This window comes from Sesamum indicum, linkage group LG12, assembly GCF_026168435.1.
Source record: "Sesamum indicum cultivar Baizhima isolate 11 linkage group LG12, ASM2616843v1, whole genome shotgun sequence".
Classification (NCBI taxonomy): Eukaryota; Viridiplantae; Streptophyta; class Magnoliopsida; order Lamiales; family Pedaliaceae; genus Sesamum; species Sesamum indicum.
In genome coordinates this window covers 5,944,521-5,957,499 of record NC_142668.1, presented here as the reverse complement: position 1 = coordinate 5,957,499, position 12,979 = coordinate 5,944,521, and the positions used below count along the sequence as shown (strand labels likewise).

At 38.3% G+C, this 12,979-nt stretch overlaps 1 protein-coding gene across 1 annotated transcript; it reads right to left on the bottom strand.

The window, feature by feature from the left end:
• Positions 1-538: 538 nt before the first annotated feature.
• Positions 539-6,754, bottom strand: LOC105178684 (Rubisco methyltransferase family protein). Its single transcript, XM_011102215.3, has 12 exons — positions 6,321-6,754; positions 5,254-5,417; positions 5,061-5,144; positions 4,866-4,923; positions 3,560-3,613; positions 3,309-3,380; positions 3,146-3,226; positions 2,695-2,867; positions 2,475-2,577; positions 1,927-2,058; positions 1,671-1,793; positions 539-788 (listed from the first exon to the last, which is right to left on the bottom strand). The coding sequence occupies exons 1-12, from the start codon at positions 6,714-6,716 to the stop codon at positions 702-704; spliced, it is 1,527 nt and encodes a 508-aa protein (XP_011100517.1). The 5' UTR covers positions 6,717-6,754; the 3' UTR covers positions 539-701.
• Positions 6,755-12,979: the final 6,225 nt, after the last annotated feature.

The following is a 12,979-nucleotide window of genomic DNA, read 5'->3' as shown; positions in this document are numbered from 1 at the left end:
GTGTTTGGTAACCTGTCAACCCTTTGCTCATTGCAGCCATGGCTGCTCGTGAAGCTACCCGTTTAGTTGCTCGACAGAGTTGGCCGACTATGGTTATTGAAGGTGACTATGAGACTCTGATTCACAAGCTCCGCTCTGAAGTTCACAACTCTTCACTCGTTGGCCCTTTGGTCTTTAGACTCTCTGCATTTGCAATCTGTTAATGTTTCTTTTGCTTTGTCCGTCGTTCTGCTAATTTAGTTGCACACTCTTTAGCTAGACGTAAAAACTTCAATAAGTGTGTTTTTTGTTTTCTTTTTTTCTAAAAAAGAACTTAGATATTAATAAAATACGTTCGATAAAAGAAAATATTTTATTTTCTAGTAAGTACATTTATTGAAAAATAAACATCCAGTACTTTATTAAAAGAGATTCCAAACAAACTCAAAATAAATTATAAATATCGGGAGTGTTTGATTTGACATGGGATGAATGTATAATAAAATATTTTGATTGATATTACAAGAAAATATAGTAAAAGAAAAAAAAAAAAAAAAAATTGCATCTGAATCAACAATGCCAATATTGCAACACACAGAAGAGAACATCCTGAAACAAGTAGTTCGAAAACTGAAGAGATGCAATAATCTAAACCAGACAACCTTTGATCAAATCTTTTTGCATATACATATATCCACCATTACCAATACAACATGTATTGCTCAGTTGAATAACTTTCTGAAACCATCAAAAATCCTCAGAGCCCGTAATTCTCCGCTCCTTATATCTCTCAATCTCCGCCTTAGTATCTGTGGAACAAGAAGAGACACGGGGAAGGGGGAGATGATGATCACATTAAAAGTTAAGAATGTAGGATCTATGCGTGCATGATCCCAAAATTCATATATGCATTGATGTTTTATAAATCTCACTTCTAACTAATACAGTCGCGGTTCGATAGTTTACATGCATGCATACCAAAAACTTCCGGATCTATTAACTTTATCAAAAATGGTATATGATCATGGTGGCACATAGTTGCATTTATGCAGCAAAATATGGAAGCATTGTGATAACTGAAATACACAAGGAACGCTGATTAATGGGAAAGACAAGTTTTTTAATCTCAGCAGTTTCGTGACAACAAGGTACTTCTTTTAGTCACTTTGACTGAAAAGTGGTGAAAATTCACTGTGTCAAAGTAAAAGAAAGAGTCGATCGTGTGCTATGAGGATGGTAGTTCCATAAGGGGACAGCACAATGGATTGAGCTTTAAGACAACTTCTTAGAGGTTTGGGATTCAATTCCTTGGAGTGTGCGTGAGTGGGTGCAAGATAAAAAAAGAAAAACTACAAAGCTAGTTCTAAATGAGAGAATTTTCGCCCTTACGAGCATGTTGAATTGAAGGATATGAAGTTACGGACGCAAATCATCAAGCAACCAATTCAGTCGATTTTTCCAATCACTATCACAGAGTTGAATCTGCTATGATGATGTTTGTTGTTACCCTTAGTCCAACCTTCAAGTTCAAGTCTTCCAATCCAAAGTCAACATTAAAGAATCGGCAGATACGCTTTTTTTTAATTAGTTGTACGAAAGACTCTTGCCTCCAGCTCTATGAGTTAACCTTCTATATCTTTTGAAGTGAATGAAAACTGTTACCAAGGAGCGAAGATTGAGAGTATCCTTACATATTGTGCACGAAAGAGTATTCTCTGTTCGCTGGTACATAGATCCACAGCTAGCTGTTTCAAGAACAGTTTTCGGTTCAGAAGCTTCGGATTCGTCACGTCCAAATCCATGGATCCACTTGCCTGTCAAAAAATCAGCAGATCTGAGTAATTCCTCACCGTTGACATTAGTGTATTCCGTTAATAAATATCTGTCTCTACTATAATAACCTTTCCAGAGAAACACTCGTCTACATAAGAAAATAAATGTACTTGCCTGAAGAAATTTGGAGTACTTTGATATGCTGGCCTCGCACATATCCAGGATGAATTGTAGAGCTTCCTCCTCTATTTCAGGATATACTATCGCCTTCTTGGATGCCGTCTTGTTTGATGCAGCAGCAGCCATCTGTGGGAAATTTTTCACGAGATTTATCCAACATATATAGACTCTTATGCTAATATCTTTTGTACTAAAAAATATACAGGTTAATCACAGTGTCATCCCTGATGAGTTAGTGTATTTACTGACTTTACTCACCTTTTTTTTAAAATTACAAAATCATCCCCTCTAAGTTTCCGTCCCCGAAAAAGATATTACAACGAGAGCGAGTAATTCCGCCACTATTGGAATCAAAGAAATTAAAAACCACTCAAATTTCTAATTATTACAACACATTAAAACGAAATGAGTGATGTGAAAAATGTGCGTAAGCTTATAGAGGAGGTTCTGATAATTTGAAAAGGACGAGGGGTACAGTGAGTAACTATACTAACTCATTGGGAAAGATACCGTAATTAAACAAAAAAGATAGTCTATCAGACCTCATCAAACCGGTTTTTCATACTTGGAGGGCTTACGGTGAGGTAAGCGTATGCCATCAACTCGACAGGCCAACCAGTGATTTGTATCGGAAAACATTGTGACCTGTTGACAAAGGAACTATTACAGAAGCTGTATAGTTTTTGTAGGCATTATGATATGTCACTATCAAGCAAATCATTGGTATGTAAATAACTCGATGAGTTATGACGTCATGCTCACGCAGATAGTCCATGCTTCTTCAAAGCTTCCAACTTCTCTTTGTAACATTTGTCAGATTTTTTAAGTGAGAGTGACAACTCAACAGAGTCACGAGGGTTAGTGCCTTCCCGGGGAACAAATCCATAAGAAAGCAACAGCTCTCCATTAGATTTCTTTCCATATGATATGAAAACCTGCGTGAAAAAAGTTACAACCACCTTAGGTCCCAACAAAACTATTACCAATATCTACTACCATCCTCCTCCCTCTTTCCCTCTCTCTCTCTCTCTATATATATATATAATATGTAGTGTGAGTGTGTGTATTTACATACTATTAAACTTAAAAAGAGAACAATATGGTGTCTGTATGAAAATGTACTGTTAAATCAGAAGTTTGTTTTTCAATGATATCTTGTTACGGGATCAATATGTTAACATATTTGGTGGCTCAACTGCGGAAGCTTGTGTACCTGCTCACCTGGCTGATATGCTCGATCAGTTGTGAAAACAACTCCCTGGGATGATTTATCATAATCTAGAAATGTTTCTACCTAAGATCAATGAAATCATTAAAATTAGAGTTGAGATCATGTCAACTCAAAAGAATGGCATGCAATCTTGCATAATACATACCTCACAACTATGGTTCAGCATATCCGCCCAAGGAACCAAGGCAACCCTTCCATCCATTGAGGGTAGGCGAACCTGTTCATAAATCAATATAACTGTTGTTAAGTCAAAATAATGCATAAAGGCATAAATGCATGACAAAAGGATTCAGAATCAAGAATCTCTCACTCCCCACCCCGACTCTGCACTTCCTGTTGATGCACATAAATTTCCCTGGAGGAACTAAGTTGAGCTTTTGACAAATGAAAACTCACCAAGCGAGAAAAAAGAATGCCGAATGACCATTTAAAGCTCTCCATGTTGAATACCTGTAATAATGCATAGCATCAATTAAAACAAGCTACAGGGATCTGGACAGCATAGAAAAAATATGAATTCCACAGTAGAACCATCACCAGATAACATGAATGCTTAACCATCACAGTTTCACCTTTTATTTTTATAAGATTAAGTTATGAAAATAGAGCTGTGAATGCACACCGCAGATTAACAAAGGCCGTGCCGAATTGCCTCCCACCATAATATCATTCATATCTGCAGTCTCTTACCCGATGGGCTCAAGGGAAATACAAGAATAATGAATCATGAAGATTCCAAGTATCCATCTCCTTCACTTGGTTTCACATAGCAATAGAACAGAATCTAAGATCAAAAGGAAACTTCTTTTTTGCTGGGGTGACATTTGTTTCTTCAAGTAAACAAGGACATTTGTAAGTTTTCTGGGAGACTTCTCCCTCATGGAACTTGGATGCCAAATGAATTTTCATGTCTATAATCTTGTTAAAATCAAACGATTAAAAAAGATGAAAGTCTTTTATATTCCTCCACAGAGAAGTTTTAGCTTCATTTCCTTTTCTCTCTACCAAAGAAGTATTGCCTCTAGTTTAAAGATGAATTTCTTTGTCCAAACAGCAAGTAACAATTGGAGAATGGGCAAAGAAACAAGCATTAGAGTGCTTTCGACTATCCATAGTTTATCACTTTTTTTCCATCACTCCATGCAAGTTCCTCCATACAGCACACATAAACAAAACCGATACAGTTTTGAAGAGCTATATAACATGACTAACTGCAGGAACTTTCTAAATATCATATGACTCATACTTCTTATAGAAGTTATAGCTGTTTGTAGCTTCAACGATCACTAAAAAAATAATGACTAATATCTGGAAAGGAAATATCAAGAAAATTAGTCCGTCATCAATATCACATGGATTATCTGTACTCACGCACAGTGGACGCACATACAACAGGCTATCACTAGTGATGGTTCCTATCTTTTTGATTAAATGAATGTGGTGTTAAGAAAACCGAACATCTTTTGCCTAGCATGCCCTTCTCTTCTGATGTGAAACTAAACAAAAGCATGAGGAAGTCAGGGAAGATGTCATTTCTCCTCCAAAAGTTTGTCTTGATCCCAGAATCTATGGTTAGCCTATAACTTAACTGTTCATCACTTGGACAAACAATAAAGAGTTTGCAGATTAGAGAATGCCATACATAGATGATAGACCTAATGTCAATCAAACACAGACAATGACAGTTATCATCGACATGTACCTCATCAGGAAATAAATCGGGATACTTGGAAAATATCCTGTCTCTTAAGTCATTATACCTGCATAAGAGATTATGATAGAGCTTAGCAGTCAACAAGCACAATAAATCTCTTATCAAATATGAGATTCACCAATAGCACTAAACAGCATAAAAAAAAGTAGATCAGAACAGGAGAAATTTGAAAAGAACTCATACGTTCCAATTACATCATTGATCCTCTCAATTGCACGCTGTCTTATTTCTGAGGCTTCCAGATATCTATCTAACTCTGCACGAGTCCTGAAATTACATGGAGGTTCTGTAGGGCAACCAACTGAGCATGGACGAGTATGTGTAGAGACCAAAAACTGTGACAAATTCCTCTTTGGACCACTAAAATTAGGCTTACCAATACAGAAGTGAATAGGGTTGCCTCGGCAAGGCTGAAATGTAGTTACTCCATCTTGAAGAATTCATGAGACCTGCCTCACTAATCAAATAGGTAGCAAGCAGCGGCCAATCCGGCACATTGTACTGTTTTAGCACCTCACCAGCCTCGCGACAGCTCCACTCCTGAAATCCATCTCCACACAACAGCGGGAAAAATTTAAGTCACTAATGTAGATAATAAAGCTATATCAAGTTTAATGGTGAACAAATTTCTCATGCGAAGTGCCTCGAACATACAGAACATATAGTCTGTTCATTTTCATCCAAGGAGGCCTTTTGTCCTTGGTTTATCAAGAATATCTTCAATGCCAACTAAATACATAAAAGTGGGAGAGAAAACAGTATTGCCACGAGAGATGGCATTATTCAAAAACCACAAAGAGATGAGGGCAGAACATGTGTGCATTAGTACAAACTGAATTCAGTATTCTTTTATAGTTAAAATGTTATGAACCGGGTACTTAAAATTGGTTGTTAATGAGTATTTGTCTAAAAAGTGAACCTCATTTAAAAGATGGAACAAGATTGGGAATAAGCAAACTTAAATAACATGAGGGAAATCACACCGGATACTTAATTAAGGAAGCACGTTATCAAGCTCCAGCCAACGAGACAATAGTTCAATGCTGCTACCAAAACATTTAAACCTTCAGAGCAAAAAAAGTGCCACTATTCCACATTCCCGGGACTTTTACCTCTACCGAGAAATTATTACAAAAAAAACCAAACCATATAACTACGTTCTACAAATCCCTATTCATCTTAATCAACCATCATTTTCCTAAAAATCAGTCTCCAAATGGAATTATTCATTTTCAAGAAGCCTCACACTTCAGAAATTGAAGTAACTCGCATCAAACAATCAACAAAATTCAACCCAATTCATCTGATCCCACTCGAGAACCAATGACAGACAATACAAAACCTTGGAACTCAGTTAAAGGAAAACTAAACAAAAAACAGAAGAAGCGATTTAAGGGGACAAAAACAGAAAAAGAAAAGGAAAAGGTAAACTGACAAACTCACAGAATCAGCAGTGATGAAAAGCGAGGGAGGCACAAAAAGCAACTTCTCGCCTTTCCTAATATTCTTCAAAGCAACAAGTCCCCTCTCTCCAACGTCCACTCTCTGTATAGCCATCTTCTGGGGAGGAAGCCCACACTTGGACAACCATTCCTGCAAAGCCGATGCATTTTCAAGCGATTCGACGTCGCAGCCCCAAGGGATGGTGGTCCCGGTGGCGCTTTCTCCGCCGGTGCTGGCGGTGGACACTGAGCAGCGAATTCGATGAAAAAGGTTGCTTCTTTTCGAGGTGGAAGGTGGAATGTAGTGATGGGAGTGGGCTTTTAGTGTATATTGAGATGGGTTCTGCGAGAAAGTGGAAATTAGAGTGGTTTGGAGAATTCTTGAAGCTTCAGCCATGGCGATGGCGTTGCTTTGATTGGGAAACGTATCACCTTATCTTGTCTTTGGTAGTTTTAGACGGTTAATAAATGCATACTAATTTTATAAATTTACAAAAAGGTCCAAAAGAATTGACTAATTGCTGTTTGATACCTTGAGATTTTGGTCTAATTATCATCTTATTACTTCACTTCGAGTTAGGAGTAGCAAAAATTCGAATAATCTTATGTTAGTGAATCGATATATTATTTTATTATTGTATGAATAACTTCATTTTATTGGAACGTAACTCATTTAAAATAACATTAATTCAAGAAAAGAAACAATTCGTTTAACTCTCTTATACACGAGTCGAGAAGAACATCTTAGGACAAGGGATAGAGCAATTTATCCTATCACGTGATTTTATGTAGTACACGCTCATGCGCACCAAATTTGGCAACATCATAAAAGTTGAATGATCTTCAAAAAAATACTAAGAATGGGGGACTAACCTACAAAAACAGAGGTTAGCATCTGATGCTTAAGTTAGTAACGGATTAAAGAAGAAATAAAAAAAAAATTAAATTAAAGTGAAAATAATGGTAAGATGTGATTAAGGATGAGGAATATTTATATGGAGTACAACTTATAAGCTTGAAATAGCCTAAAAATCGAGAAAAAATAATGCAAGTGAGAGTTTTTGAGTGTGAAGAATGATGTGCTTAAATGTCTGGACAAGGCCTCTCTTTTATAAGCTTGTATAGAGTTGGATAGGGGATCAATTACAGTTTGTTCCGTACGTCATTAGAAAGCATTTTGAGTTGGATTTTATCCACAGCAAATCATTGATGATTTGAATAAATATTTATTGAGATATACCAGCTCGAAGAAAATCTGTCAAATCTACTTGAAAATCCGGGGTTAATTATTCATATATTTTTCAGCTCGTTTTTTACCGATTTACTTGAAACCACCTAGAGATATTTTTAGGATGACATGTACAAATGTGTTGGCAAACTATATGACATGTCCTCCCAATTGTATGATGATGTGTTCAGCTGAAATGGGCTTAATGGGCCTATCAATCCAGTAAATAGCAGGTAAACCTTTAGGCCTATCCCTCCACCTGATGCGCTTTACCTGTCCTGCTGGTAGATCTTTTATCCATCCTACTGCTAAGTCAGTTGGGTCCCTAGTCAACTGGGCTAGCATTCTTAGCTTGTGGGCTTGGTCCAATAAATTTTTAAGGGGTATCATCACCCCCCTCCCTCCCCCACACACACACATACACCAGGAGTGCAAGTCGTAGACTTGGTGTGCTGGAGTAAGCAAGATGTCCTACAAAGGAGAGATTTTTCCCTACTTATCAGTAGGGCGAACAAAGCTTATCTAGTTCCCTCCTTTTCCTGTGGAGATATGAAATTTCGAATTTACAGCTGCAAAGAAGAGAATTATTAATGGTAATGATTGCAAAAAAGAAGGATAAGAGTTCTATTTTTCTAATTTTCCTTAGAAGCTCACGCAATCAGCGGGAGGAGACAGCAATCAACTTGAATCCTTAGATAGGATGGTTGTTCATAATAAATGATGCCCCCTAAAATTATCGGGCCAAGCCCACAAGCCTAGGTATAAAAGCCCAGTTGGCTTATCAGCAGGACAAATAAGAGCTCACCAATAGGACAGATAAAGCCCACCAACAGAGAAGTAAGACCCACAAGTTTACCTACTATTTTACTAAATTGACAAGTCCAAGAAATAAGTCCATTTCAGTCGGAACCGTCATGATACAGCAGGGAGGATATGTCATGTATCTTGCTAACACGTTTGTACACGTCACCCTAAAATATCTCCAGGTGGTTCCAGATAAAACGGTAATAAATGAGCTGAAAAGTCTGTGAATACCTAATTCCCAGAATTATAGACAGATTTGGCAGGATTTTATCCATCTCACATATCTCAACCAATACTTATCCAAATTATCCATGGTTTATTGCGTATGATAGCCAACTCAAATAGATTTCTAATGGCGTATGGAACTTGGTATTTGACTTTGTATCCAACTCTTTACATTCCTATAAATAGGTGTCTTGTGCAATCAACATCACATTCATCCTCAAACTTTCTCTTTTCTTGCACCATTCTATCTCGGTTTTTAGCATATTTCAAGCCTATATTTTGCAATCCACAAGAATATATTATACACCTTATCACCATTTTATACCATTATTCTCACTTTAATTCAAGTTTTTCCTTATTTCTTCATAAACCGTTACTGACTAAAGCATCAAAGTGCTAACCTCTGTTTTTGCAGGGTTAGTCCTTCAATAATCTTAGGATTTTCTTGAAGATCCTTCAGCCCTTGTAGTGTGGCCCAATTTCTAGTACGCATTAATAAATCATATATAAGGAACTTCCCTTTAATTCTACTTTTACCCCTCGCATTCTAAGGTAAAAAGAAAATCTTTCATTTTCCCCTTTTTCCCGCATCTGAAGCTAGGATAATCTCTAGCCCTTTGATCTTGCAGGTTTACATATTTCTCTCGTTCCCATCTTGCAGTGCCTTCATTTGTAGGTAAGTCTCCTATTCCTTCTGAAATTTTGAATTATGTCTGAGGAGAGAGTGAATGAACGGGCGATTGAGGATTTCCTTATTCACTTGGAAACCTTCTCTAATAATTCCCAATCCGACCACCAAGAGGAAAGAGGTGAGGAAGAAGTTAGTCGTAGTAGAAAAACGCATATCTACGGAAGAGTGAGAGAGAAAAAAAAAAACAAGGACATGGTGGTCATGTCTGGTGGCGCCTCTTATAGAGTTCTTCATTCCTGCATGAAGGAGGGAGATTTAGGTGTGATTAGAGCTAGGTTTGGGATACCTGATGATTTTGATTCAAGTCCCTACTTCTTTTGAGCACCCTCATTCGCCTCCTGAGGGTTTCTTAGGCTTCTATATAGCCCAGTTGGAGGCTTTACAGTTTCCTGTGTCATCCTTTTTTTGCTGAAGTGTCTACTTTGTTCAAGATCCCCCTGAACCAACTTGTTCCCAAAGCTTTCAGCATTCTTGCTAGATTTTACATTTTAGTGAGGAATTTAGGTGAGACCTTTTTGCCGCTCAATTTCATCCTTCTTCATGCTTAAGAAAGCAAGTCTTGGCCTATTCTATTTTACCTCCCGACGAGTGCCCATTTCGTTCCTTCCGACACATCTATTAAAGAATGACATCGCCATTACTTTTTTGTATCTTCTCCCACCCCGTGGCCTTTTCCCATGGAATGGGTTCCAGTTGCTCCCCGATTTCCCTAGGTATTTCACTTGCAAGCGTCCTGTTGCTTTAACGTTTAAACACTTTCCATTATGACCCCCTTGAGCTAGTTCATCTGGCCCTTCTCTTTCTTTATGCGTTAAGTCCCAAATAGGTTGTTCTGGATACTGCTGGTGGTATAATCACTCGTATATTTCATATTTTTATTTTACATATTTTTGTTATTTGCATTTTATTGTGTTAATATCTCTGTGTTTCCTGTAGTCAATATGTTTAAACAAACTGATGCAAGACAAGGCTTTGGGCGAGGGAAAGAACCTTGGGACTAGTTTTTCATCCAAGCGTTCGTCAACTAAAAGTCCTTCCTCGACCCCTGCAAGTTTAGCTTCTACTGGCGATATTAAGGGAAAATATCAAGTAGAAACCATGTCGCCCCCTGCCAAGAAAGCATAAGTCTCCTCAAGCTCCTTTGCTCCTCCTGAGCCCAGGCCTCCTACACGTGTGGCACTCCCATCCTTCGGTTGTGCAAATAAAAGGGAAAAACTCAACTTTAATGAGGTCTCCTCTCTGCTAAAAGAGGAGGGTGAGAGCAATCGGGCTACTGATTTTGTGAAGAGACTCCTTGCTCCCCAGATAAGACCTTTTTAGAGGCTCTTCCTCATGATCAAGTCATGAACTCATTGGCTTCATATGCTAGCAAGGTAAGGAGTAAGAAAGTTCAATTTCAATATGTGCTAACCTGATGGGTGTACTTAACATGTTTGCAGACTATTTTGTTGATTGGAGACTAGCTGGAACATGGTGGGCCTGCCACAGAGGAAACCCTGAGGAAAGTGGAAGAGCTAGAGAAAGAGTTGCAGGAGAAAGAGCGTAAGCATGAAACCAGCATTGTTCATTTCAATTCTGAAGTATCAAACCTTCATGACTGTTTGGAGCATGTGTTGTCAAAGATTCAGGATCACCTATCTACTGAGGAGGGAAAGAAGAAATTTCATGAGATAGTGGGCTAGCAGATTTCAAGAAGTTTGAGGAATTTCAACGCCTCCTTGTAGATAGTGCTTTGAGTACTATTGTCATGGATACCAGACTGGTACTTCTTAATTTGCTTATGTCGGTTATCCTCCGATCGACTTCTTAGATATCCATGCAGGATTCGCGGATGCAGCTAAGCCTGATGAGGAAGTGCCCCATGAATTGCCAGAGAACCTGCTCCATGTTCCTCCAGAAGGTGAGGCTCCAACGGACCTAGATGACCCAATGGTAGAGGATGTTGTCCCATTGAAAATGGTCTCCCCCGCTAATGATGATGGTGTTGCCCCTCTTGCTGCCATGTAAATTTGCTTTTCTGTTTTTGACACAAACATTATTGCTCCCTCCTGCATGAGGTTTTATGAAAATGCTGCTTGTGGGCTTTGGATGATTTATTGCTTTCTTGATTTTTGTTTCTTTTCCTGCTTTATTGATCTTTGTGATTCTATGCTTTCTCTTTCTCATATGTTGATAATTTGAAAAGGAGTCGTTTTCCTGCTTGTATGAGTAGGATTCCTGCAATGGTTAGTATAGCTTTAGGTAGGGAGGAATAGGTGAACTATCCTCCTACTACTAATAAATTATAGAAGACATCCTATGTCCCCAAAACAAGTAAGTATGATCCGACATGCTTGCGTGCTATATATCTCCCTTAAGTGTCCCTACTAGGTTAAGAAAAACATATCTTTCTATAGGATAGACCATAGTACTAAAGAATTTATAAAGGATAAGTGATTAAAATAAATAACCAAATTAATCCTGGGCACATGTTTGTTGGGAGATATAATGTTTGCTTCAATAAGGCAAGCTTGAACCAACAAGACTAATTGAGACAGTCACACACCAATAGATTGCTCGTTAGTAGTGTGTAAAGTGCATATTAGCAAGACGTTTTTAATAGATCGTATGTCGGCTAGATGATTCAAGCAAAGCATGTACAAGCATGATAGCTTAATCAAAGCGTGCATCAGCAAAGCAACTTAAGTAAAGCATGTGCTAGCAAGGCAACTTAAGTAAGGTGTGCGACAGCAAGGCGAATTAAGTAAAGTGTGTGTCAGCAAGGCGACTTAAAATAAAGCATGCGCCAACAAGGCGGCTTAAGTAAAGTTGAGTGTTGTTTTCTGCAGTTAGCTTTATTTGAGATTCCATCCTGCAGACGTCATGAGAAGGAAGACAAAGGATATGTTTCAATTAAGAAAGAGAGGTTTTGAGTACATTTAATAACTGATTTAAAATAAAGGAATTTCAGGAGTAAAACTTCCTGAGATGGAAAGCATTTCATGGTCGAGAAAGTTTTCTGCCATCGATGTCTTCAAGTTTGTACGCCCCAAATTTGATGAGGCGGGTAATTTTTTAAAGTCATTCCCAATTGGGTACTAGCTTTCCTACCGACACTAGGGCGCCGGCTCATCGAAGTACCCAATCTCCAACTTGGAACTCGTTCCTTCTAACTCATCAGTTGTAAGCATTAACTACTCTTTTCTTGTATCTTTCTATATGTTTTCTCGTACTTCGTCTATAAGGTCTAGATTGACTTAAAGTAGGTTGTCATTGTTTTCTGCTCATAATGCTGGATTCTGAAGGTTTCTAGCTCACCTTCAGCTGGGATAATCTGCAAGATAGTTATATCCTTTTTTAGAGAGTTTTTGACGAGGGTCCTTATAGTGATAGTGCTAGTGTTACAATCAACCAGGGAGCTGGCTAATCGGGCTAAATATAAGCCTTGGTGTTTTCTATTCGCGGGATTTGGTGAAGCTGAAAGTTCTTCAGCCGACTGGTAAACTCGTCTATCTCTTGGGGGAATTCCTTCATCCTATGTTCTTTAACCTCATACTTACCCTCCACCTGATTTGTCACTAGCTAAGAATCAGAGTAGGCAATTAGACTCTTAGCTCTTGCATCTAAGGCCATGAAATCAAAACGAAAAGCATATTCCAGTTCGTCCCTCTCCGGACTGGTGAGCACCACTCCTGTCCCACTGCCTGCAGGGGTGGAAAAGTCATCTGCATGC